Source organism: Piliocolobus tephrosceles, chromosome 9, assembly GCF_002776525.5.
Source record: "Piliocolobus tephrosceles isolate RC106 chromosome 9, ASM277652v3, whole genome shotgun sequence".
Classification (NCBI taxonomy): Eukaryota; Metazoa; Chordata; class Mammalia; order Primates; family Cercopithecidae; genus Piliocolobus; species Piliocolobus tephrosceles.
This window is the reverse complement of record NC_045442.1, coordinates 20,022,707-20,048,032: the sequence shown is the minus strand read 5'-3', so window position 1 is coordinate 20,048,032 and position 25,326 is coordinate 20,022,707. Positions and strand designations below refer to the sequence as shown.

Below are 25,326 nucleotides of genomic sequence, written 5' to 3'. Positions count from 1 at the left end.
TGGCCAGCTCTGGGCTTTAGAGCATGGAAGCTGCACAGAGTCCCTCTGAGCCAAGCACAGGTGACCAGTGTCAGAGCCAAGAGACCCGAGCTTGAGTCCCTCCCCTGCCCCAATGCATCCTTGACCTTGTCCATGGTGAAGCCACTTCACCATGCTGGGCCTCAGCTTCCTCCTCTGCAAATGAAGGGTCTAAGCCAGTTCCTCTCTACAGTGGCTCCTGGCTCATCACTGTGGTCTGGTGAACAGCTTCACCCAGGTATCCAGGAAGGAAACCATCCACAGGCACTGCTGGCCAGCGCCTTCTCATTTGGCTTCCACATTTCCCCATGAAAGTCTTTGCCCCCTTGCCCTGAGCTTCAGGTGAAAGCAAAGCTGCCGTGAACCTGCCAGTCTTGAGATGACATTGAGCAACGTGTGCAAAAGCAAGAAGGGCAAGATTCCTGTGCCTACGAAGGGACGGAGTGGCACCACTTCACACCTATTAGGATGGCTCACTTCATACCTGTTAGGATGGCTATCATTTTCAAGAATGGGGAATAACAAGTGTGGGTGAGCATGTGGAGAAATTGGAACTCTCACTGGTAGGTATGTAAAATGGTGCAGCCACTGTGGAAAACAGTATGGCGGTCCCTGACAAAGTTAAACGTAGAACTACCCTAGGACCCAGCAATTCTACATCTAAGCACATATCTAAAAGAACCGAAAGCAGAGACGAACAGAAAGCTGTACACCAATGTTCATAGCAGCATTATTCACAATAGCCAAAAGGTGTAAATGACCCATGTCCATCAAGAGACGAATGCATAAACAACATGTGTTTAGATAGATGGCAACAATGGAATACTATTTAGCTGCAAAAAGGAGGGAAAGTTTGATACATGCTACCTAGAAGACCTTGGAAACATGACGCAGAGTGAAATAAAGGCAGTCCCAGAAGGACAAATATTGTAGGATCCCGCTTCCATGAGATACTTAGAATTGCCAAATGCACAGAGACAGAAAATAGGCTAGAGATTAGAAGGGCTGAGGGAGAAGAAGGAGGCATTTCTGTTCAACGAGTACAGTCTATGTTGGGGATGATGAAAAAGTTTGGGGATTAGAGCGTGGTGATGGGTACACAGCATTGTGAATGTAATTAGTATCACTGAATAGTACACTTACAAACGGTCAAAACGATAAACGTGATGTTCTGTGTAAGTTACCGCAATTTTCAAATAAAAGGACTGAGTAGGTTGGCACAACTGCTCATCTTGGTGTCTTCTAGGATAAAGTTGGTTAGACAGAAAGTCAGGGAGGGGCAGAGAGAGAAGGAGCCTGTGTCTCTGAATCCTACTGATTTATAGTGTAATCTTCTTGGAAGTGGGGAGTGTATACATCTAGTCTATTTTGTCCTATCTTTAATCCAGTGATGATTTCAACTCAGGCTGAAATGACGTCGCTTATCTTTGTAGCAGGAGCCAGAGAAGAACAACATGAGGCAGGACTTGGCCTGGGCACTGGCAGCCTCTGCCCTCTGCCACCTCCACTACTCGCTCTGGCCTTGAGCTCTTTGCCCAGCAGGGGGACTGGCCCTGCTGAACTGTGCACACTTGTCCTGTCCACCTTCCAGTCCAGCGGTTGCAAGCCTTAACCATGGCCATAGTGTAGAAGGCTCTCCTCGCCAGCTGCCCTTGGGAGTAATGCAGTCCCTCCCTGGTGGTTGGCAACATGTGGACTACCACCAGGCATAGGGTAGAACATGCAAGGAGGAAGGGATGGTGTGATTAGAGTCCCAGCCTTTTACCCAGCAAGCGGAAGATTTCTCTGCTCTTAGTTCATTCTGAGCTGAGCCTCTTTCCCCGAAAGACGAATCTGGCCCCATCTCCCCCGTCACTGCCTCCTAATCCCTCTGAGAACATTTTCTACCAGTGAATTCCTGGAACACATCAGCTTAGACTTTTAGGCTTTCTGTTTTGTCTTCCAGAAGTTTTGGAATTCTGGAAGGCAGAGGAAGAATCTTAGTTGAAATAATCACTGGATTAAAGATCGGACAAAATAGATTATATGTATGTGCACCCCACAACCAAGGAGATTACACTGTAAATCAGTAAGACTCAGAGACACGGGATCCTTCTCTCCCTGCCTTCCTCACTAACCAGCCTTAACCTGGGAGGACACCAGACTTTGAGATTCTGGTGGTTTAGGCAGTTTAGCATTGCTAAGGGCCTGCTCTTAACTTTGAGGTCAGTGTCCTAAGCCAGGGATCCATTGAGAAATCCCAAGTGTGGAGTAGAAGAAACGGTAGTTGGATCTAGAATGGTCTTTCTAAATATACTACAAAGCAGCTACTTTACCATGTGCAGAAGCAGCAGCGTCCACCCTCTAAGAGAAGATGGCTCAGCTGGGACCACGTGCTATTTTAGCCCTTTTGAAACTAGGAATGGATGTGGTGGGAGAAGTGAGTAGTGGCTTACATGCCTTTTGATGTGGGTGGAGATGTTTGTTAAGATGTATTTACCGCAGTAGGAGGCTGGTTGAGGCTCAATCTGACTTTTGTACTTTCTCCAGCTGTCACTGGGGCTAAGTAGGCCCTCTCTGTGGCCTGCCAGGCCTAGCCAGGCCTAGGCCAGATTAGACAAGCTGTTTTTTTTTTTTAAGACACTCTCACTCTGTCACCCAGGCTGAAGTGCAGTGGCACGATCTCAGCTCACTGCAACCTCCACTTCCCAGGTTCAAGCGATTCTTGTGCCTCAGCCACACGAGTACTGAGATTACAGGCACCTGCCACCATGCCTGGCTAATTTTTGTATTTTTAGTAGAGATGGGGTTTTGCCATGTTGGCCAAGCTGGTCTCCAACTCCTGGCCTCAAGTGATCTGCCCACCTCGGCCTCCTAAAATGTTGGGATTACAGGCGTGAGCCACCACGCCCGGCCCACAGATAGGCCTTTTTATAAAGTGTTCCAAGAACAGTGCCCCTGATTTTGAACCTAGCTCAACACCTGCTTCTCTTAAGGTTAAGGAGCTTTTCTGTTTCTTTCTCCTCCATCCTCGCTTTATTACTGTGTACACGTGGCAGCTTCCTGGTCCCTCAGGGCAATGGTGACTAAGAAGAGCAAGGACTCTGATGTGAGACCGACGCTCTCCTGTCCTGCATTTTCTAGTTAAGTTATTTTAGACAACTTAATATCTGGAAACATCAGTTTTCTCACCTCTAAAATGGACCTAATCATAATACCTAAATTATGAAGTATTGTGTGCAACAAACAAGACAAAACGCACGCAAAATATTTAGCACAGCTGATGGCACATCGTCAGCTCTAAAGGAATGTGAACTGACATCAGTTTTCTGCTTCTTAGTTATCTCTTGCTCCTACTCTTGCATTGATCTTTCTCTTTGGATGTGCGAGTCGCAGGAGTAAGCGTTCTTCTTTCCTTGTCTCTGGGGTAAGAGTTAATGGAATGATGGAGTGAAAGGAGGTAAATACTGTGTCCACCCTTCCCACCTGCCATCATCCAGGTTAGTTTCAGGGATCCAGATACAGGCATAAGTAATCCATTCTCAGCCGGGACTTTCCCATATCGTCCCCAAATATCCAGCCGGGTGCTGGGGCTACCAGTTTCCACATTGCACCACGGCCCCTCTCTGTGGGTGGACACTGTGGGTCACAAAATGAGTGACTTGCTTCAGATTCCGGCGACCGCCTGACAGGCAGCCCAAGCCGCACATCAGCTTCAGGCTCCCTGAGAGCCCAGCCCAGGAAGTCTAGGCTTTCTTTTTGTTTGATTTCCCTCTGAGCGCCAGCTCCTAGGAAGGACACGTCTGCCACCTGCTGGCTGTAGGCAGCACGGCACCCGGCTGTCCCTCAGGCTCCAGCTGGAGCCAGGATGTGCAACGCTGGCCCAGGTGCAGGTCCTGGAGGGCCCTTCCGTGCTGGACCCTGAGGAAGGATGTCCCTCAAAGTCTTCTGCCCACTTCTTAGGGCATGGCCCATCCTATGCAGTTCAAAGAGAAGAATTTGTAGGGAATCTCCTCAGGACTGGGTGGAGACAGGTCTAGGCAGACAGGCCCTGCCCTGAGAAAGGCACAGCAGGGAGAAAGGACCAGTACTAAGGCCCAGATGACTGGAGGTGATGAGGGTGAGATTGAAGGAGGGGTAACCTTTGTCCTTGAGGTCTTAGTGTATTAGTCCATTCTCATGCTGCTAATAAAGACATACCCGAGACTGTGTAATCTATAAAGAAAAAGAGGTTTAATAGACTCACAGTTCCACATGGCTGGGGAGGCCTCACAATCATGGCAGAAGGTAAAAGACACGTCTTACATGGTGGCAGGCAAGACAGTGTGTACAGGGGAGCTGCCCTGTATAAAACCATCAGATCTCATAAGACTTAATTACTATCATGAGAACAGCACGGGAAAAACATGCCCCCATGATTCAATTACCTCCCACATGGTCCCTCCCATGACACACGGGGATTATGGGAGCTACAGTTCAAGATAAGATTTGGGTGGAGACACAGCCAAACCATATTAGGGTCCCCTCATGGCACCTCTCTGGCACTCACCCCCCAGAGGTACTCATTTCTGCCAATCCTTGTTCAAGCACCCTAGGCCCGGGAGCACCCCTAAGGCCTGAGCTGCCCTTCGTCTGCCAGGCGTCCCCAATACCAACCCCCACCCTCAGCCCCCAAACAGAACACCCGTCCCATCTCACTGCCTGCAGAAACAGGGTGTGGGGGAGGTGGTTAGCCAGGAAGTCATTAGACAGAGGCACAGTCCCAGATAACAAATGGCCTCTCTTCCTTTTTTTGCATTCCTTTCCCCTCACCAACATGTTATTTTGTAATTTTTCAAACCTACAGAAAAGTGGGAAGAATAATGCAATGAATATTCTTCATCAGATAGATGCCACAATTGTTAAAATGTCATTATAGTTGCTGTGTCTCTCGTTCTCCTGTGTGTGTGTAGTTGTTTTCTTTGTCTGTTTGTTTGCTGAATCATTTGCAAGTAAATTGCAGACATCACTCTAAATACTTCACCAAGCGTCTCTCTTTTTTTTTTTTTCAGACAGAGTCTTCCTCTGTCACCCAGGCTGGAGTGCAGTAGTGCAATCTCAGCTCACTGCAAGCTCTGCCTCTCAGGTTCACGCCATTCTCCTGCCTCAGCCTCCCGAGTAGCTGGGACTACAGGCACCTACCACCACGCCCGGCTAATTTTTTGTATTTTTAGTGGAGACGGGGTTTCACTGTTAGCCAGGATGGTCTTGATCTCCTGACCTTGTGATCTGCCCACCTCAGCCTCCCAATGTGCTGGGATTACAGGCGTGAGCCACCACACCTGGCCACCGTCTCTTAAGAATAAGTACATTTTCCTACAGAACTGCAATGCCATTGTTTACTCTCAAGAAAGTCAACATTGACACAGTAATATTGTCTAATATGTCTATATTAAAATTTCCCATTTGTTTCAGTGTCTTAGTCCATTTTGTGTTGCTACGAAGGAATACCTGAGGCTGGGTGACGAATTTTTTTAAAAAAGAGGTTTATTTGACTTGGATTTCTGAGGGCTGGAAAGTCCAGGATTGGGCAGCTGCTTTTGGAAAGGGCCTCAAGCTGCCTCCACTCATGGCAGAAGGGAAAGGGAAGCCAGTGTGCAGAGATCACATGGCAAGAGGGGAAGCAAGAGGAAGAGGTGGAGGTGCCAGGCTCTTTTTAACAACCAGCTCGCCTAGGAACTAATAGAGTGAAATCTTGCTTACCCTGAGGGAGAACACTAATCCATTCGTAATGGATCCACCCCTATGACCCGACATTGAGGCCCCACCTCCAACACTGGAGATCAAATTTCAGCACGAGGTTTGGAGAGGACAAATATCCAAGTCAGCACAAACCACAGCACTCAATGTCCTTTATGCCATTGTTTTTAAATCCGGGATCCAATTAAGAGTCACACACTGCATTTCGTTGCCATGTCCTTTACTAAAAATACAGTCTTCCCATCTTTTTTTGTCTTTTATGGTGTTGACATTTTGCTGGAGGCTAGGCTAGGGGTTTTGTAGAATGTTCTGCAATTTGAACCTCACAATTTGGATCTGTCATGTTCCTCATGAGTAAATTCAGGGTAAGCATTTTTGCCAAGAATACTATCTGTTGATATTGTACATCCTCAGTACATCGTATTCGGATGCATTATTCTTTTTATTTTTCTTTCCTGATGTATCATCTACCTACTTCCCAAAATCATGTAACGAAGACTACAGGAAAACAGAAAATTAGAAATTCTGCAGAGGGTAGAAGCAGTGAATATACCAAACGGCCTAGCTTGATGTATCTCATTGATCTCAGCTTTCTGGCAGCCAAGACCCAAAAGAAAAGCTGTGTGGTGTAGAACTCTTATTTCTTTAAATCAAGGTTCAGCAAACTTTGTTTGTGAAGTGTCAGATAATAAATATTTGGGGTCATACTTTCGCTCTACAAAGCAGCCATAAACAAACAGGCATGGTTGTTTTCCAGTAAAACTTTGTTTACAAAAACACAACTGCTAGACTTGGCCCAAGGGCCCTTATTTGCTGACCCCTGATTAAAGTGGAAGAGCGTACTCCAGGTATTAAATGAGTAAAACTTTCTTTTTTGGGTTGAGTACTGCATATTAAAGGAACTCTTTATATCATTATTTATTTATTCAGCAAATCTTTTTGAGGAATGCCATGTGCCAAGCTCTATGCTAGGTATGGGGCAATACATCAATGACAAAACAGATAAAATCCCTGCCTTTCTGGAGGACAGAGTCTGATGTGAGAGACAGGTGACACGAAAATAAATAAATGTAAAGCTATGCACTGCAGTAAGGATCATGGAGGGAATAAACAAGTGCAGTGACAAAACAATGGGGACAGGGAAATGTCATATTGATGGGATATTTCGGGGAAGAGGACGTTTAAACTGAGACCTAGCGAAGGTCATGGAGGAGGGCTTCCAGGCAGCAACAGTTGCCAAGGCCCTGCGGTGGGAGGAATTTAGCTTGTGCCATTTTGAAGCCAGGTGTGGCTGAAGCTTAGTAAGGGGTAATGGGAGGGAGGAGTATGGGAGGAGGTTTGTAGATCATGGCAGGTGTTTGCATTCTATTCTAAGAACAATGGGAAGCCACTGGAGAGTTTTAAGCGTCTGTTCATCCCCAAATCCCCAGGAACTTTCACCTGAAGAAATCACCTAGATTTCAGCACGAATTCCAAATCCTACCACAGCTACGTGACCTCCGAGTCCAAATTTTCTCATCTGTAAACAAGGCTGATGCAAGCCTCTTCATAGGGCTGTTACAAGGATGAAATGCAGCAATGCGTGATCAGGCAGGGAGTAGATGAAACTCACTGCAACTGACGAGCACGCCAGTACCTGGGCAGCCGTGTTCCAAAGCAAGGACAGGGGCAGACAAGCGACACGACCCCCTGCTGTGGAGAAGGACAATGCTTCAGTGCTCAGCGTGCATAGGTGGTGGTTGGGGGGGACGTGTATCTTCAGACAGACCCCATCCTCCTCCCTTCAACCTCCATCCCAGCCACAACCATCAGAAAGCACACAGTGCACCCGCATCCCATACGGTCTCCCCTGGCTGACACCTGAGGAACGCGCCCGGCCGAGCCTCATCTCAACGCTGATCTGCTGTGTTGTTTTGTTTTCCAGTTCTCCCTGATGTCTTTATTGGAAAGCCTGGACCCAGGTGAGTGCGCTGATCTCCTAGGGGCTTCCCACCAATCCCAGGCTGGCTCTGGGCTGGAGAAAAGGAGGCCTAAGTATGGAAGTGTTGGAGGGACCCCAGGGTTCAACTGGCTCCAGGGTGTCACAGGCACCTTTGAGAACTTGCCCTCAAAATGTGTGCACCCATAATGCTTCACGTAATTTTGAGTTTCCTGTGGACACCACTGAGCCCCGGCTCAGGGTCCCAAGGGAAATACTGCCTACGTAGTTAACACCCTTGATTTTATAAAGAAACTGAGGCCCAGAGAGGGGAAGCAACTTACTCCTGGCCACACAGCGAATTGGAGGCTAAAATGAGGTGAAAGGCCGAGGCAAAGCAAGGGTGAGATGGGACAATGCCTGGCTCCAGGCAGGCCGGCCCTGTGCCACACTCATCTGCTCCACCTCTTTCTGTGGAAGGGCGGCCTCCAGGCTGACCCGGCCTGGTGATATCCTCTCACCAGCACCTCTGCCATTGTCCCCTCTGCCCAAATGGTTTGCTTCCTCAGGCTGAACGCGTCTACCACCCGGTGGGTCCTGTAACTTCACACAGGCTCTCTGTCTCACAGACTCACTCTCCTATCGTCTCCCTTTCCTGTGTCCTCGGCCTTGTGCCCACAGCGTGCACAGGCTAGGCAGGGCCACCCCTTCCACATCAACCACTCCTGGTCCTTTGGCTCTGGGTTCGAGTCTCCCTTTGCAGCTCTGAGCCCCGGGGGAGAAAATTCTGCTCACCACTCCATCTGGCCAGAGGCCAACATCCCCACTGGTAGAAATACAGGCTGGTCACCCATGGAGCGCCATAGCCAGGCAGACAACACACAGAGACTGTGGCCACATCTGAACCTTGAATCAGGGATTTATTTGGCACGAAGATAGCAGTAACTGGGCCAAATTCAGTTTGACAGTCAATATTCTCCAGCAGCAAACCCCTGGATGGGCAGAAAGATAAGGCTAGGTCTTCGTTCTGTCCCAGGTGCTCCACGGATATTTGTGGAGTTGAGGAGAAGTGTATATGGGCATGGCATGTGGGGTTTTGAGAAAATCTGTGTCTTTCCCCAACACAAAGGCTATTCAATGACACCTAGTTCCGTTCCTCCAAAGGCATGTATTTCAGAGAGTTATCCCCTAGCTGACGGCCACACCACCACCCACACAAGGAGTCCAGGGAGGAGCTGAGACCAAGGGACTGGAAGGGTGGCCTCTTCCCCAGCCTTGAGCACAAACTGCTCAGGCACCACTGAAGGGGATCCTTGGGTCTGATTTTCAGGGATACTGGGCTGTAGAAGCTACGGGGTGACACAGTGGAAGAAAAGGAAGTGCAGAAGACTCAAAGGCCCTTGACTTTACTGCCAGCTGCCAGAAAGTTGTAAGAGACATCTTCAGTGAGTTCATGACACCCTGGAATTGTGCAGTGAACAACTCGAACAACTGTAAGCAGTGGCCCTACTGAACAGAGATCATGGAAAGGGAGTGGAGTTAGCCTATGTGCCCATAGATTTATAGCTTTAATCAAACAGACTGGGAGCTACAGGGTCAGATTTGATCTGCCAACAGGAAGAACTTTCTCACCATCAGAGTTGTCCAGAAATCTGAATGGACCATTGGTTTCTCAGGAGGTAATGAGTTTCCCATCACTGGAGGCTTTTTAAGCACAGGCTGAAAAACCACTTATAGGGAGTGAAGAGTATTGAATTTAATTCTCAAGAAACTGGGCCCTACAAGAACTCTGTCAACAGCTTCAGACAGTTCGGTGTGTGCATGAACAGACCCCGAAGCAGACTGCTCCCGGGATCCAGAGTCCATCTCGAGATGTCATAGCCTCCGGGGAATGGGCTGAGATGTCAAGGTTGGGCCTTTTTGCAAAGAGTAGATTCAGTTTAAAAACATCCCTGTTCAGTATCTGACTTAACCTTTCAAAGGGGTTGTGCTTTGATGGTATTTGTCAGCTCCCTGCTGGCTCTAGACAACCGTGTGGCGAAGGAGACCCCATGCTCGTGCCCACGGGCAAGCTGCTTCTTTGGTTGGTCTTGCTGGAGACAGCGCACAGTGAGGGCCTTGCTGGAGCAGAAGGTGCCCAGTCCACAGTCCCCAATGGGTGGTGGAGGAGGTAGCCAGCAAACAGCACAGACTCTGCCCATCTCCCCAAAGCAGGTGCCACAACAGCCAGCAGGCCTGTGGAAATGCCTCTTCAAAGCTGGCTTGGCTCTGCCCAGCAATGCAGGCTGAGCCCATCCATCAGCTGTCCTACTGCCTGCCAGCGAGAGTCTCTGCTGGGCTTGCCCCGCCAGCCAGATTGGAAGCGTCAAATGCAGGCCGACAGGGCTGGGGTTTGGAGGAGGCCCTCAGAGGAGCCGTCTGTGCCACAGTGATGGATGACGCCAACAGGGACGACATTCCGGGGATTCTGATTCCGTTCCACACATCTGGCAAGCTCCTTAACCAGAGCAGCTGCAAAGCCCCCATCGCAGGAACTCTGAGCATTTTCTGAGAGACCCCGAACATGGACCGAGTTAATCCTGGTCAAGGGACCCAGAACATGAGCTTAAGAAGGTTTCCCAATGCATGTTACTTCCTGAAAGCTAAAACCCATGGAGTTTCATGAAATCCAAACCTGTAAGAGGTTCCAGGATCGTAAAAAGGCAAATAAGACCTGGAGTTAGGTAGACCTGGGTTATGATGTCATCTCCTTTGGCCTTCATTTTTCCTTATCTGCAAAATAGGACCTATGCCATAGGGTTGCTTTAGGGTGAAGTAAGATTGTGGGTAACCACATTTATTTAGTTTAGTGTCTGATACTTAGAAAATACTCAGCACATTATAACCTATTATTAGGATAATTTGGCTTAACTCAGGATACTGTCATGATCCTTCCTGATAATTTCTAGAAACAGACTCTGAAAACTAGACAAACACACAAGAATTTCTTTTTATTCCTGATAGAAAATGCTCGAACACCTGCCCCTTTCTTTCCCAAAGCTCTTCCCTTTTCTGTAGCCTAGAGAAACTTACAAATAATCTGTGTTTAAACCTGAACTGTTTTTCTACAATCTACCAGTGGCACCAAAATGTACGTCAGGCTGCTGTCCCTCTCTCCCCAGGAAAATATGTGAACGAGTTTCTAGATTTCCACAGAGTTCATCAGGTATTTTCTTTGCCAAGTACATTTGACCCATTTCTCACACAGTTTCTTACTGAAATTCCCTATTTGCTCTGCTTTAAGCAGGCACCATCTTTTCGGCCAGCAAAGCTGCATGCAGGCCAATCAGAAGGCAGGAAGGCTTGACCACTAAGGGAAAAATAAATCTGTCAATCACATGCATTAACTACAGGTAGGGCTTTGTGCTGGGCACTCTGGGGTTAAAAGAGGAATGGAAATGGCCCTTCCTCTTAAGAAACTATCTAGTTGGAGGAAACAAATAAGATAGACCAAATACCCAAGATAGAGGTGCCATCTGAGATCCAGCTGTGACACTTAAAACTCTCCAGCCAACTGGGCCACAGAGGAATGCTCTTGTATCTAAAATTCTTAGCCCATTAGCAATCTAATATCAATCAAGTCCTGTGTGTCGGTTTGTTATTATTGCATAATACACTACCCCAAACTCAGTAGCTTAAACCACTGACCATGTATTTAGGTCACAATTCTTTGGGTTGATAGTCTTGGCTGGGTTCAGCTGGGCAGTTCTTCTGGGCTGAGTCAGGCTCAGTTGATCCTGACTGGGCTTGCTCATGTGTCTGCAGAAGCTGGCAGATTGGCTGGCGTCTTATCTTGCTGAATATTGACTGGGCTTTCTTTTGTGTCTGAGGCCTCAGCTAGGACCACTAGGCCAGCTGTTGTCCACGTGTTCTCATACGCTCTTGCAGAATAGGCCAAACTGTTCACATGGCAGTCACATGGGTCCAGGATCCGGAGAGAGAGCGAGTCAAGAGAGAGCAAGACTTCTTGGGGCCCAGGCTCTGAGCTGGCACACCATCCTTCCATCACACATGCTATTATTGGCCAAAGCATGTCCTAAGGTCAACCCAGAACCAAGGGCAGGGAAACTGACTCAATCTCTTGGTGGGAGAAGCTGAAAAGTCACATTGCAAAGGGTATGGGTACTGGGGGGTGGAGAATCAAGGGCTATTTTTCTCGTCAGATTGGCTCATACCAAGGCAGAGTTTCACTGTGGAACTTGAGGGCGCCAGGCCTAGACTTGGTCACTTCTAGCTCCCTCACCTCTTCACTGCTCTTTAATCTCCTTCCTTAGCTGGCTTTCATCCCCTACCCAACCTTGGCTGGAGGCTTCCTTGAGGGCAAGGCCACATCCTACTCTTATTTGTTATAACTCTCCACCATTCCCAATGCCATCCTGCACCTGGCATAACACTTGGTCCGTTGTAGGTTCACAAGACAAGTTACTTACACAGACAATAGGATTAAGTGCCAACATAATGGGAAAGACAAAATAAGGTTTAAGCCTGGAAGTGGAGAAACTCTCTCAGATGATGCTCCGATAAAGCACCTTCGAATCACATGGCAGCCCATCCCAAATGGAAAGGATCTTGGTGACTTTCCTTGCATATCCACCAGCTAGTTGGCTTCTTCCACCCTGGCTATCTGGGGCCACTGAGCTCTGCTGGCTCTATCCATCTCCACTGAGGCCCACGGGCCCTAGAGAATAGGAAGACTTTCTTAGCAGGAATATGATTCAAAGCCTATGTATTTTATTTCTTCTTTGGCTTCACTGAGAGGTGAGCAGACCTTGTTAATAGGTCTGGATTCAAGTCAAAATCCTCTAACAGACATATCATTCATCCCTCGTCACCTGGAAAAGTCACACCATACCATCTACATTAGAATCTTCCCCATTTCTAAATATCTGCAAAAGAAGTAATTCTTAATGGCCTCGCCAAGATTAGCCGATCTGACTGCCAACCTGTGGGAGAGATGGGAGAAATTACAGAAACAACCTAAAGGGCACTTATCTATAAACGCCTGTTAGAAAACAAAAATAAACTCTCCAAAGAAAAAGAAATAACAAAGCAATGCAATCATCTCATTACCAAACCCCATTGTCTCTCCTAAATGTCAGTTTGAAATCTTTCATGTCAAACTCAGAAAAACATTTTTTTTTCTCAATTTCTCCCTCTCTTTCTCTGCTTTATCATGCTAGATGGAGGAAAACTTTATTTGCTCCAGGAAGACAATGGCCTTATCTTCAACCTGGATCCTCAGCCCTAAAAAGGTGGCCTCCCCCGGGAGCATTTTCATAGCGGGGAAAAGCAGTTCGGGAGAAATAATGAGCAAGCCAAGGGAGTCTTGACTTGACACTGTGATAAATGAGGTGAAACTTTGGCAAGAAACCAGAGTTGGAGTATTCAAAAAAGAAATAAAAAGCTAGTTCCATTTTAATGGGAAATATAAAACAGCCATTGTGCAAAAGTCGATTTTTCAAAAGCCAGAGAGATAAAGACTAACAGAATGACTGAGAGACGAGTAAGATAATGTGGTTGATAATCAGGCTTAGGTAAAGTGCCATCCTCCAAGCCATCAGCTGGCTCCGTAGGAGGGCCTTTTCAAGTCAGCTATCTGCATTTGCTCCCGCCTCATTATCATATGCATCTCTGGACAGCTTCCTTGCAGCTTCAACTTGCCGACTTGCCATACTCCCGCCGGCTGGAGAGAGCAAAGTCAACCTGATTTTCTTCAAATCCCAAACTTCCACAGACCTACCAGCCACAGAGCTACCAGGATCTCCCTACAAGGCCCCAGAGCACAAAGAGCTTGAGTCCAGCTAACCTTACACATACCTGTTTTTTCCCCAATGACCAGTCTAGTGTAAGGTTTACAACCGTAGGCAAGATCCATAAACTTTTACAAGGTTATCCTTGGGAAATTCCTAATGGTCAGGCTGGATACTCCGTGGGGATGGTGGGACACGTTTTCCCAAGGGTAAGTGTGGGAATATCCGAGGCAATGTAAGGCACCAGTTGAAACAGTTGAGTGCTGTAGTTGAACCAGTGAGATTTAGGGGTTATATGGAGACAAACTGCCATAGTTCATATCCTGCCCTTTAGTAGCTATGTGACCTTGGCCGAGTTACTCGATCTCTGTCAGCCTCAGGTTTCTCAACTTAGAGTGAACAATACACCTCCTAGATTTTTATGAAGATGAAGTTAGACGGTGCATGTGAAGTGCTTAGCACAGGGCATGGTACATAGTAAAGGCTCAATAAATGTTATCTGTTAAAATGACTCTGTAGATACTGCTTGGGAGTAGTTTGATGCCATGATCAAAAGGAAAATGATGAGTTTTCTTTGATTTCATTCAACTTGGTGACAAATGAAGTCCCATCAAGAAATATTATTCACAGGATAAGCCAACCAGGCACTCAAGTATAGTGTAATCTGACCCCAGGCAGACCCCATGTAGGACCCTGTAGATGTGCTAGGTCCCAGTCCTCTTCCTGCTGTTCAAAGATGAGAAAACCAAGACTCGATAATACAGTTGGCTTACCCAAGGTCAAGGGAGTAGAAAGCTGGAACTTGGCTTCTTCTCTTCACTTCCAATCAGGTGCTCATGACCCTGCTAAATGTCAACACCACCTTGGCTGGTCATAACATGCCCCAAGTGAAAAGATGCAAAGCCTGAGCCCTCTTTTCCATTCCCCTCACTGTGCAGAACTGGAGAGACACATGATTCCTCCTGCAGGACTTTGAATTCTTTGGGGAAAAGGTGTCCAACTAAGTAAAATGCTGACCTATTTAAGTAGAATGATTAGGATTTCTTCTGTCCTGTTACCACCATGCAGACTGGACCCCTGACCAGTATGACTACAGCTACGAGGATTATAATCAGGAAGAGAATACCAGTAGCACACTTACCCACCCTGAGAATCCTGACTGGTACTACACTGAGGACCAAGCTGGTAGGTACCAAATCTCTTTCAGGGACTCTCCTGGGAGAAGGACAGAGGGGAGTGTACATGGGACCACATGCAAGGGCCTCTCTCTACTCCTCTCTGACCAGCATTGTAAAATAGCTATGGAAGAAATTATGTGGACTGGCTTTTCTTCTGTTAGATTCATACGCTGTGAGGACTGGGGAGGTTCTTAGAGACCATCTCCCCTACCCTCAAATGACAGATGAGGTAAGTGAGGCTAAGAGAGGAGATGACTTGGCCAAGGTCAGGCAGCAAGTTAATGCAACATTGTCCGGGTTTCCTGATGCTGTGAATAGCAGCTGTGTTCAAAACCATTCCCATATCTTAGATTACAGGTCAGACCCTAAGGATGCAGAAAGTCCATGTCAGCCTTGAACACCAGACTGTAGCATGTACACATTCAGCTTTGGGACTTTCCTTCCCTCCTGCCTTTGCCAGGACTTTTCCTTCCCTTTCAACTTTTTCTTTCTCCCTTCACTCTTTAGAAGCTTTCCACAGTTGTTAGATTGTGTGTGTGTGTGCATGTGTGTGTGTGTTCACACACATGTGATCCTACCACACTTGTTTTTATTTTTGTGGCTTCTTAACCCCAGCAATGGGACAGAAAAGAAAATAAGAAGCTGGGTCCAAGCAATGCCATGTGACTAAACCAGGAGAAGGAATGGAAAGCACTTAGCAGCTGGAATAAAAGCTGTGTAACTGTGCAAAGTGGCCTGGAAGGCAGGGCCAAGATACAGGGCATGGGGGAACATCAGAAGGGACCATCAAAACAAGAGCAGGGCCCAGGGATCCTAGTTCCTGAACCAAAGAACAATGTGTGTGAACAGAAGGATAAAGAATTCCCCAAGGGAAGATCCATTCAGACAACCATGAAAGCCACAGGCACAGATGAAATATGACAAAATCTAACTGAACAAGTAGTTGAAGAAAGATGAAGGCCACTGGGTCATTTCCTCCTCGCCGCCAATTCTTCTGTCACCCTCTTGCCTTTGGTCTTCTCTCCTGATGTTCAGAAAGCTTGCGTTTCATTAGGGGTGGGTTTTCTTTCCCCACTCCTGACCTCCACCCCTGGGCACTGGAAGTAGGGGAGGTCTTCAGGCTTGTGAAATACCTTCAGCATCAGAGACAGACCCTGTGGCACTCCCAGCAAGACTGGGAGGAGAAAAACACTGATGAGGGAAAAGGGGAGTTTCTCAATGAGAAAGGCCCCATCCAAAGCCAGGCCGAGGGGAGACAGTCGTGGTTCCTTCTCGCCTCTCCTCTCACTAACCTGAATCCCTTTCTCTGGTCAGGTGACTGCAGTTTTCCTTGCTGTTTAAGGACAATGTGTGTTTTCCTGCTTTCCCCAGTTTCTGGCTTGGTAGTTACTCTCTCATTTGGGGCAGGAGACTGAAACTAGATGAAAAAGTGGGGGGCTTCTCACCTGCCATTCCTTACCGACATTGCCTTCTTGTCATGTGTCTTAGATCCGTGCCAGCCCAACCCCTGTGAACACGGTGGGGACTGCCTCGTTCATGGGAGGACATTCACATGCAGCTGCCTGGCCCCTTTCTCTGGGAATAAGTGTCAGAAAGGTGGGTGCATCATCACTAGATCCACTCTTTCCTCTGAGTTAAACAAGAAGTGGTCCTTTCGGTGTGAGAAAGCACTGCATGATGCCATGGAAAGGATTATAACTGCAAATACTGTATCATGCATAGTGGATTCCTCTGCAGGGTCCCAGGCAGCCTCTCACTGGATCCTCACCCCTGCACTGTGAGATGGAACTAGTACATCCATTCTCCAGATGGGAAGATTGAGGGTGAGAGGGGATAAGAGCTGGACTTTAACCAAGATGTATTGCAAACCAGGACTTTATACTTAGAGTGTTTTGTCTAGCTGCAACAGAGCAATGTTGTCCTCAAATGGGAGAGCAGGGAGGATCTCAGGGCACATGAGACCCAACCCAGTCAGAGAAAGGTAACCCAGAGAGTGAGGGCCTTTGATCAAGGTCACACAGCTAGCTAGGTGTAGAGCAGAAATTAGAGCCCTCGTGCCTGACTTCTGGACCATGCTCTTTCATTCTGCCATCCTCACTGTGTCTGCGGTTAGTGAAGTCTTGTGGGCATAACATGAGGCCGTGGAATAAAGCTTCAAGAATAGGACTCCTAGGGGCTAATTGTACCCCTAGAGAAAATCTGGATTCAGGCTGCTCTAGCAACAATCTTACTTGGTGGAGGGCAAGGGGGGGTCTTAGGTGTATGTATGGCTTTGTGGTTGACTTCTTCCCTTGGTGCCCTCTTCACTTATTCTTTTCATTTTCAATCGTGCAATTTCTTCAATAAATTTTTCAGGATGGTTGAGAATATCGAGTTAAACACAGTGTCTGGGCTCACTCAACTTCTCAGAAAAGTGACAAAACTGTAAAAGCACTCTGAAGTTAGCTAGAAAATGGAGGGACTAACATTGCAGCTGTTTGTTGAAGGTGTAACAATTATCAATGTTTTTATTAAGATAGAAAAATTAAGACTATGGGCATGGGAAACAACGTGGGAGACAATCTGCTATGACCCCAAAATTAGACAGAAGTCTTGTCCTGGCGTAGCCTAGTGTTTCAGGACCACGGACAAGGCTACAAACCCTGTCAGTCACCCCATCCCCAAACATTGTATAGCACATGTATCCCTCTAAGGAAAATGTGCCCCAAAGAGTGTCTTATGTTTTGCTCCCACTTCTCTATGGATCTCCTACAGTGCAAAACACGTGCAAGGACAACCCATGTGGCCGGGGCCAATGTCTCATTACCCAGAGTCCTCCCTACTACCGCTGTGTCTGCAAACACCCTTACACAGGCCCCAGCTGCTCCCAAGGTAAGTGGTGGAGGCCCCTTCGACGCTAGGCTCTCTGTGCCCTATTTTTACCTGCACCCTTCTGCATGGAAGGCCAGATGCACCTGATGTTTTTGTGGCAGGCATCCAAGATGGTCCCTTTCCCTAGGATTTCTAAAGATTAATTATCCCTGGATTGACTCAATTCAGTGGGAGTTGACTGGTCTGTGTCCCTTCCCATCCAAAAAGAATCATCTTGAAACACTTCTTCCAGGAAGTAGACCCTGATCTATTCCTGAGGGGGACCAAGTAGGGGAATTAATACATATTGAGTCCCTGCTGTGAGGCAGGCATTGTCTCAGGAAACATACGTTCTCTTTTGCATTCTCCAAAAACACCTCAAGGAAGAGTTTTACAGATGAAGAGCCTGAAATGTAGACAGGTGAACTCATTTGCTCATGGCCACATGGGTATCATCAGGCAGAGCTCTACCTAGCTCAGACGGGGCCCAGCACTCCTGCTCCAACCATGCTTCTTCGTTTTCTTACTGAGTAACCCATCTACTTAAGTGCACTTAGTCTTGGCCTCCAGCCATACTGCTTCATCCACGTTAGCTCACGTTCTTAAGGCTTCTGTGTACACTTACTAGAGTGTCAGTGGATCTGTCTTTCCCCTCTGGTGACCCACCTTTCGTGAAAGGATGGACACTAGTAGAATGCCACCAATGTCTCCTTGTCATCTCAGACGTGGGCTGCAACTCCTACTGAAGAGTCTTCCTGGCCCCATTCCTTTGTTCACAGTGGTTCCTGTGTGCAGGCCAAACCCCTGCCAGAATAGTGGTACCTGCTCCCGGCATAAGCGGAGATCCAAGTTCACCTGTGCCTGTCCTGACCAGTTCAAGGGGAAATTCTGTGAAATAGGTATGGGTCTCTGCCACCACCTCATCAGGGCCACAAGTGAGGCCTCTGGAGCCCTTTTTCTCTCTGGGTTTTTTTGCCAGAATGTGGTTCAAATAAAGTTTCCCAAACTCTACTATTGCCTCAGACTTCTCGCCTAAGGGGATAGGGTGTGTCTGGCTTTGTGTAAAGAAACTAATAAACTGGGGTGTAGTGCAGGCAAGTCAAACCTCCTGGGCATCCCTAGGCCTTAGCCCACCTTCCATCAGTTCTTGTGTGAGCCAGAATTAAAGAACTAAGCTCCCACACCCTACAACCACTATATTTCATATTTTAAGCAGGATTAAATGTCGGACATTCAACACTTTTTTTTTTCTGAAATTTGTGGTGAAATCCCAGGGTGATAAATATGCAGGTCCAGTTCTCTCACCACTTGACATACCCACCAAGCCCTTTTTGGGAGCAGCACGCCAGTGGCTGTTGGTTCTCACATTGCTACCTGCTCTCTCGGAGGTTCTGATGACTGCTATGTTGGTGATGGCTACTCTTACCGAGGGAAAATGAATAGGACAGTCAACCAGCATGCATGCCTTTACTGGAACTCCCACCTCCTCTTGCAGGAGAATTACAACATGTTTATGGAGGATGCTGAAACCCATGGGATTGGGGAGCACAATTTCTGCAGGTAACAGTTACCTTATTCATGCTCAGTTGATTTTGGTCACTTATTTTAAAACAGATCATTGCAACTCATCATCCTCCTTTCTAGGAAGATTTTCTTACTCAGGATAGGCAATGTTATGCTGCCGTAGTAAACAACTGCCAAATCTCAGTGGCTCAAACACATCAAACTCTATTTCCGGGTCGGTCACTGTGGTTCATGCCTGTAATCATAGCACTTTTGGAGGCTGAGGCAGGCAGATTGCTTGAGCCCAAGAGTTCGAGACCAGCCTGGACAAAATGGCAAAGCCCTGTCTCTACAAAAAAAAAAAAAAAAAATAGCTGAATGTGGTGGTCAGCACCTGCAGCCCCAGCTAATCAGGAGGCTGAGATGGGAGGATCTTCTGAACCCAGGAGGTCAAGGCTGCAGTGAACCACAGCACTCCAGCCTGGGTGACAAAGACCCTGTCTCAAAAAAAAAAAAAAAAAGAAAAGAAAAAAAGTCTATTTCTTACTAATGTTCCAAGTATCATGTGGGTTGGTGGTGGTGATGGTAGCGGATTCAGCTCCACAGGGCTACTCAAATACTCAGGATCGGCAAGAAGAGACTGGGGAATGAAGCATGAGTTTTTCACTACTTCAGCCTAGAAGGGACACATCCTCTTCCCACACATACTTTGTTGGTCAGAAATAATCACATGAGCCCACATAACTTCCAGGCAGGGATGGAGAAGAGCAAGTGGAATATCTGTCGAAGGTGACAGTCTCTAACCCAAAGATGTTCAGGCTTTCCCATGTGAGGGTAATGCCACCACCCTCCCTGGTGGTGATCTAGTTTCCTTCTTCCTTTTCTGCTGCCTCCAGGCCACTCCGTTGGCTTCCTGCCACTACCCTTTGTCTAGCCAAGGCCAATGAGTCAGATGAGTTACAGATTAAGGGGAGGAAGTCTTTGTGTGGTTTTGAACTGGCTTCATAAATAAGGATTTTTTTTCTTTTTTCTTTACTTTTTTTTTTTTTTTTTTTTTTTTTTTGAGACGGAGTCTCACTCTGTCACCCAGGCTAGAGTGCAATGGCACCATCTTAGCTCACTGCAACCTCTGCCTTCCAGGTTCAATCGATTCTCCAGCCTCAGCCTCCCAAGCAGCTGGGATTACAGGCACACAACACCAGACCTGGCTAATTTTTGTATTTTTAGTAGAGATGGGTTTTACCATCTTGGCCAGCCTGGTCTTGAACTCCTGACCTCATGATCCACCTGCCTTGGCCTCCCAAAATGCTAGGATTACAAGCATGAGCCACTGCACTTGGCCATGAAGATTTTTTTTTCACAAAACACTAGTACCTTCCACTTCCTCTCACCTTGAGCTGTTCCCTTTGTGTAGCTGTCTTCAGGGGCAGTGAGGAGGGGGACCTCTTGGTAGCCTTTCTCAGAGGATTCCCATACATAAAATTCAAAGGCTCAGGCAGAGGAACCCAACTCTCACCATGTTTATGTGACGATTTTACTCTCCTGACGTGGAAAGGTCTTCAACAGGGATCTCATTTCTTTTCCTACAAATAATTTGATACGTCCTGTGGATCTGGCATGAGACTTGGGACTGCTTCCTTGTCCTTGAGATTTTCCTCTGGAAGTCAAGGTTTTGCCAAAAAACTATAAACACCCTTCTGTGCTAAGGTTTTATAACCTGTTGGAGGATTCAAAAAAATGTGGTCCCGGAGGAGCACAAAAGCCTGGCACGTTCTTATGCAAAGGTTCTTTAATAAGATCCAGTGGGTTCACCAAGCCTTGACTCTGAGTTGTTTTGTTTTGTATTTTAGAAACCCAGACGCGGACAAAAAGCCCTGGTGCTTTATTAAAGTTAGCAATGACAAGGTGAAATGGGAATACTGTGATGTCTCAGCCTGCGCAGCCCAAGGTAAAGGCCATGGCTGTTCAGACGCCCAGGGGGTGGGGGGATGGAGATTTGTAGGGAGATGTCCCTGGCACCTGGTCCCTCCCTCACCCCATTCTTTCTCCACACTTGCTTTATCAATTCACAGCCCATTGCCAGCCCACCTGCCCAACCATCTGCACCCACCAGGATGCCAAGCAGGTCTGGATACCTTTGTGGGTTCAGGTCAGGTAGTCCAACTCTAAACTCACGGTTTCTGACTCCAAATCCGTGCCCTCAACAGATATTTACCCATCTCTTGCTGTTTGCCAGCCACTATGCTGGGCCCTGGGTGTACAATGGTGATCAAACTGGCTGGGCCCCCATAGCCTCTCAGGATGCAAAGCATCCAAATTCCAGCCTCACAGTCTTCCTGGCCATCTGCCCTGGCCCCACTCTGTGCCCACATCTGGAACAATGTGCCCTTTCACCCTGACCAGTGGGATTCCCTCCCTGAGCAGTTTCATATATGCACCTTTGGTCTTATGGTCGCTTTTGTCTATAACGCTCTATCCCATATCTGTTCTTGTGCATATACAACTATTCTTTGAGAACCAACTCAAATATCCCCTCTTCCAGGAAGTCCTCCTTGATTTCTCAAGTAAAATGTTATCTCTGCCTCCTTACAAATCCCAAGGAACCGAACAAGGCGACATCTATACAACATTTACTGCTCTCTCCTTTTGTATCACAGTCATCTGTGCAAACGTTTTATCTCACCTATTCTAGTTCATCTGAATACCCTCCCCTCTACCCTGAAAAAGCCTCCACAATTGTAATTGTGTACTAATAATGAAAGGCACAGTGATCATGCACACTTATAATTGTGGGGCCTTTGTCAATGTAGAGTAAATACCCAGTGATGGATTTGTATATTTACATAAACATAATGTATGTGTGTATATGTCAATCTTAGGAGTCACATACTTTGAAATGGAAGAAAAAAATCTGCATTGTTAATTCTATAGACTTGCTTTATGTTACGCAATGTATTCTACAAATATCAACTGTGCACCTACTGCATGCCCACCCTGTGTGCACCGGTGCAGTCTCTCAGCTCTGGACCCCTGCTCAGCTGCTGGACTCAGAGTCATACCTCTGCCTGAGCCCTGCTGAGGAACTGGAGGGAGGCTGAAAGGCACAATTTGTCTTTCTTGTGTCCCACAGACATTGCCTACCCAGAGGAAATCCCCACTGAGCCATCAACCAAGCTTCTGGGGTTTGACTCCTGCGGAAAGACTGAGATAGCAGAGAGGAAGATCAAGAGAATCTATGGAGGCTTTAAGAGCACAGCGGGCAAGCACCCATGGCAGGCGTCCCTCCAGTCCTCGCTGCCTCTGACCGTGTCCATGCCCCAGGGCCACTTCTGTGGAGGGGCGCTGATCCACCCCTGCTGGGTGCTCACTGCTGCCCACTGCACCGAGTAGGTGCTGGCTGGGACAGGGACCAGGGTGGCTTAAGTGCCTGGGGGTGCTCTTCCCTTCCCCTCTGAGCAACATCTTGGTAGCTCTGGCAGCATTAGGGGTTCTGATCTGTTCAAGGGCAAAAGAATGGCTCCTGAAAGCCAGAGGGAAAACAGCTACCATGTCTGGAATGTTTACCATGGGCACAGCATTTATTAAATGACATTTAATCCTCAAAGCTGTCTGCTGGAGGACAAGCTGAGGAAGGTCAGGGATTTTTATCTGTTTTGTTAATTGTGGGATCTCCAGTGTCTTGAGTGTGCCTTCGTACATAGCAAGTGCTGAGGAAATATTTATGGAGGAAAATATTGTTATTCCCTTTTTGTAAGTGAGGATCTTGAACCTTGGGATTCTGCCTTTACCTTGCCTAAAGTCGTATGGAAAGTCAAGTGGACAAGGAAGATGGAAACCCCATTCTATCTGCTTCTTTGACTTCTTTTGTCCTGCCCTGAACAGAGGAAAGCATGCTCCTCTGTCTGATGCCATCACCAGTGACCTTTCTGAGTCAGGTGTCTTCATCCATGCCTCTTGTGTGCTTTAGAGAAGCAAGTAACTTCTGGGGAGCTGAAGAGTCACCCCCTTCTGAGCTCCCTATGCTCATGGTCAAGGCTAGTCCAACAAAGCCTGGGTTTTGGAGGTGGCCACGAAGGTCTTCCAGTTCACCTTGAAGTAAATGATTTCTCTGAGATTCTAGGAGCTGCTCTTCAAGAGAGGTCAAGCAGGCAAACATTAGCACCTGCCAATGGATTTTAGAAGACTGGTTCAAGATGGCAATGGCTGTTTCTTTGGAAGGCCTAGGGACAATGGGAGGTCTCCCATGAGAAGTGAGTGAAAGTTAGCTTACATTTGGAGCTTGCTTCTGTTAATAAAGCACTTGCCTTCCATAACCTTATTTGGACCCCACCACAGCAGAGTCTTGTGAGTGAGACAAGGGTAGCAGAGTCCTGTGAGTGAGACAAGGGTTACAGATGAGGACGCTGAGTCTGCAGAAGGTCAGATTTGCCAAAGGCCACACAGCTGAGCAGAAGCAGAGCCTTCCTGACCATCTCATTTTCCCTTGCAGCATAAAAACCAGACATCTAAAGGTAGTGCTAGGGGACCAGGACCTGAAGAAAGAAGAATTTCATGAGCAAAGCTTTAGGGTGGAGAAGATATTCAAGTACAGCCACTACAATGAAAGAGACGAGATTCCCCACAATGATATTGGCAAGTTTCTCTTTCATGGCTCTCCTGAGGGTCTTGTCCTGGGTGGATTTCTCTATGAACGGAAAGCTGAAGTTTGGTTCTAGAAGGTGCTCTTGATTGTTTTTGGTCCCTGTGGACCCTGTGAGGTCGGGAATGTGTTCCAGAGCTTTTTAGTTTTTGAGGGTATGTATAAATGTGGATAAATGCGCATATGCTCTTAAACTGAGGGCAAGCTGTGCTAGGAACATTGTGCTATGGAATGGGCTTGGCCTGGAATCCCAGCTTCCCAACTTTCTCACCAGGAGCCAGCTCACCTCCCTGAGCCCTCTTTTCTCTTCTATGAAATGGAAACACTGATGCACAACTCTTAGCTTCTTATGTGTCAGGTGACACAATGTGCGTGCAGGCATGCCTGGTCCCTAGCCCCTGGCGGGTGCTCCAGTGCAAATGCAATGACATTCCTAGCTACTGGCTGCTCAGTTCTGTACCCCATTTCCCTTATCGTGAGGATCCCCCCCACCACCTCTCTCTCCTTCCTCAGTAGCCTTTTTTTCCCGCTAATGGCCTGTTTCTTAAAAAATGGATTAAAAGTGATTTCAAAGTCAATTATTATTTCTTGACATGACTCTCGCCCTGAAGTGCTACTCCTTCCCAGGTGGAAGTTCAAAATATGAAATGACCGTGGAAGAAGCTTTTCAGGCATGGCAGGGGTGGGTGGGGCTTTGCTGTGGCCACCTTGAAGCTGGTGCTTCTTTGACAAAGAGGTGACATCACACCCATTTTCTACCTCTCTCTCCACCTAGCATTGCTCAAGTTAAAGCCGGTGGATGGTCACTGTGCTCTGGAATCCAAATATGTGAAGACCGTGTGCTTGCCTGATGGGTCCTTTCCCTCTGGGAGTGAGTGCCACATCTCTGGCTGGGGTGTTACAGAAACAGGTGAGTTGGCCATGCACTCTCCCATGACTTAGGTGAACTACATCAACCAGAGAAGAAAGGCCCAACTCAACTGCCCTTTTGAAGTTGAAATGAGTGTCATATTCAAGATGCATCCACCAAAGAAAGCATCTGCCTCATTGATCAAGATCTGGTTAAATTCCTCCACCTGCAGGGAGCCTTCCCTGATTTTTCTCTGATCTCCGTATCTGTCCCTGGCCCCTACCCCTAAATACTTGGATTTTACCAAGCATTGACCCTGCATCTATGGAGACCTTTCTCCCTCCCTAGGTAGATTGGAAAGAGGAAAGATCATGGATTTTTGAGTCAGACAGACTAGTATTCAGTTCTTGACTTTGTCATTTGAACAACTGAGTTTTAGTTTCTTAATAATCATACTTACATCCTAGGTTTGCAAGCATGATCACAGGAGATGACAGAATTCTACAGAGACATTCATTAAGTCAGCCCCTGGAAGATGGGGGTCAGGCCCCATTCATCTCTGTCTGTCTCACAGTATTTTGGTTGGGGTTCTCCACACAGTAGACATTCTATAAAATTGTGTTAAATCCAGCTATTGATTTGTCTTTAGGATCTGGTCTCATTTTAAAAAGTAACCAAGGATTACTTTCCTCATAGTACTGGCAAGATTATACCCTCTACTCAATAAAATCAGAAGAGTATTTCATGTCTTTTCCAAATACTCAAAATATATTACTCTTCCTTCCCAAATCTTGTCCTTAATAATGAATAGTGAGAATTACTTTTTTTTTTTTTTTTTTTTTTTTTTTTTTTTTTTTTTTTTT

General features: G+C 47.1%; 1 protein-coding gene across 1 annotated transcript in view; it reads left to right on the top strand.

Moving 5' to 3' along the window:
• HABP2 (hyaluronan binding protein 2) overlaps window positions 1–25,326 on the top strand; it is a 35,795-nt gene that overhangs the window by 6,784 nt on the left and 3,685 nt on the right. Inside the window, exons 2-11 of the mRNA XM_023206631.1 lie at window positions 7,661–7,697; window positions 14,512–14,628; window positions 16,110–16,217; window positions 17,376–17,492; window positions 18,251–18,370; window positions 18,860–19,031; window positions 20,825–20,922; window positions 22,105–22,360; window positions 23,464–23,606; window positions 24,389–24,523. Coding sequence (XP_023062399.1) covers window positions 7,661–7,697; window positions 14,512–14,628; window positions 16,110–16,217; window positions 17,376–17,492; window positions 18,251–18,370; window positions 18,860–19,031; window positions 20,825–20,922; window positions 22,105–22,360; window positions 23,464–23,606; window positions 24,389–24,523 — 1,303 coding nt within the window. The remainder of the gene's footprint in view (window positions 1–7,660; window positions 7,698–14,511; window positions 14,629–16,109; window positions 16,218–17,375; window positions 17,493–18,250; window positions 18,371–18,859; window positions 19,032–20,824; window positions 20,923–22,104; window positions 22,361–23,463; window positions 23,607–24,388; window positions 24,524–25,326) is intronic.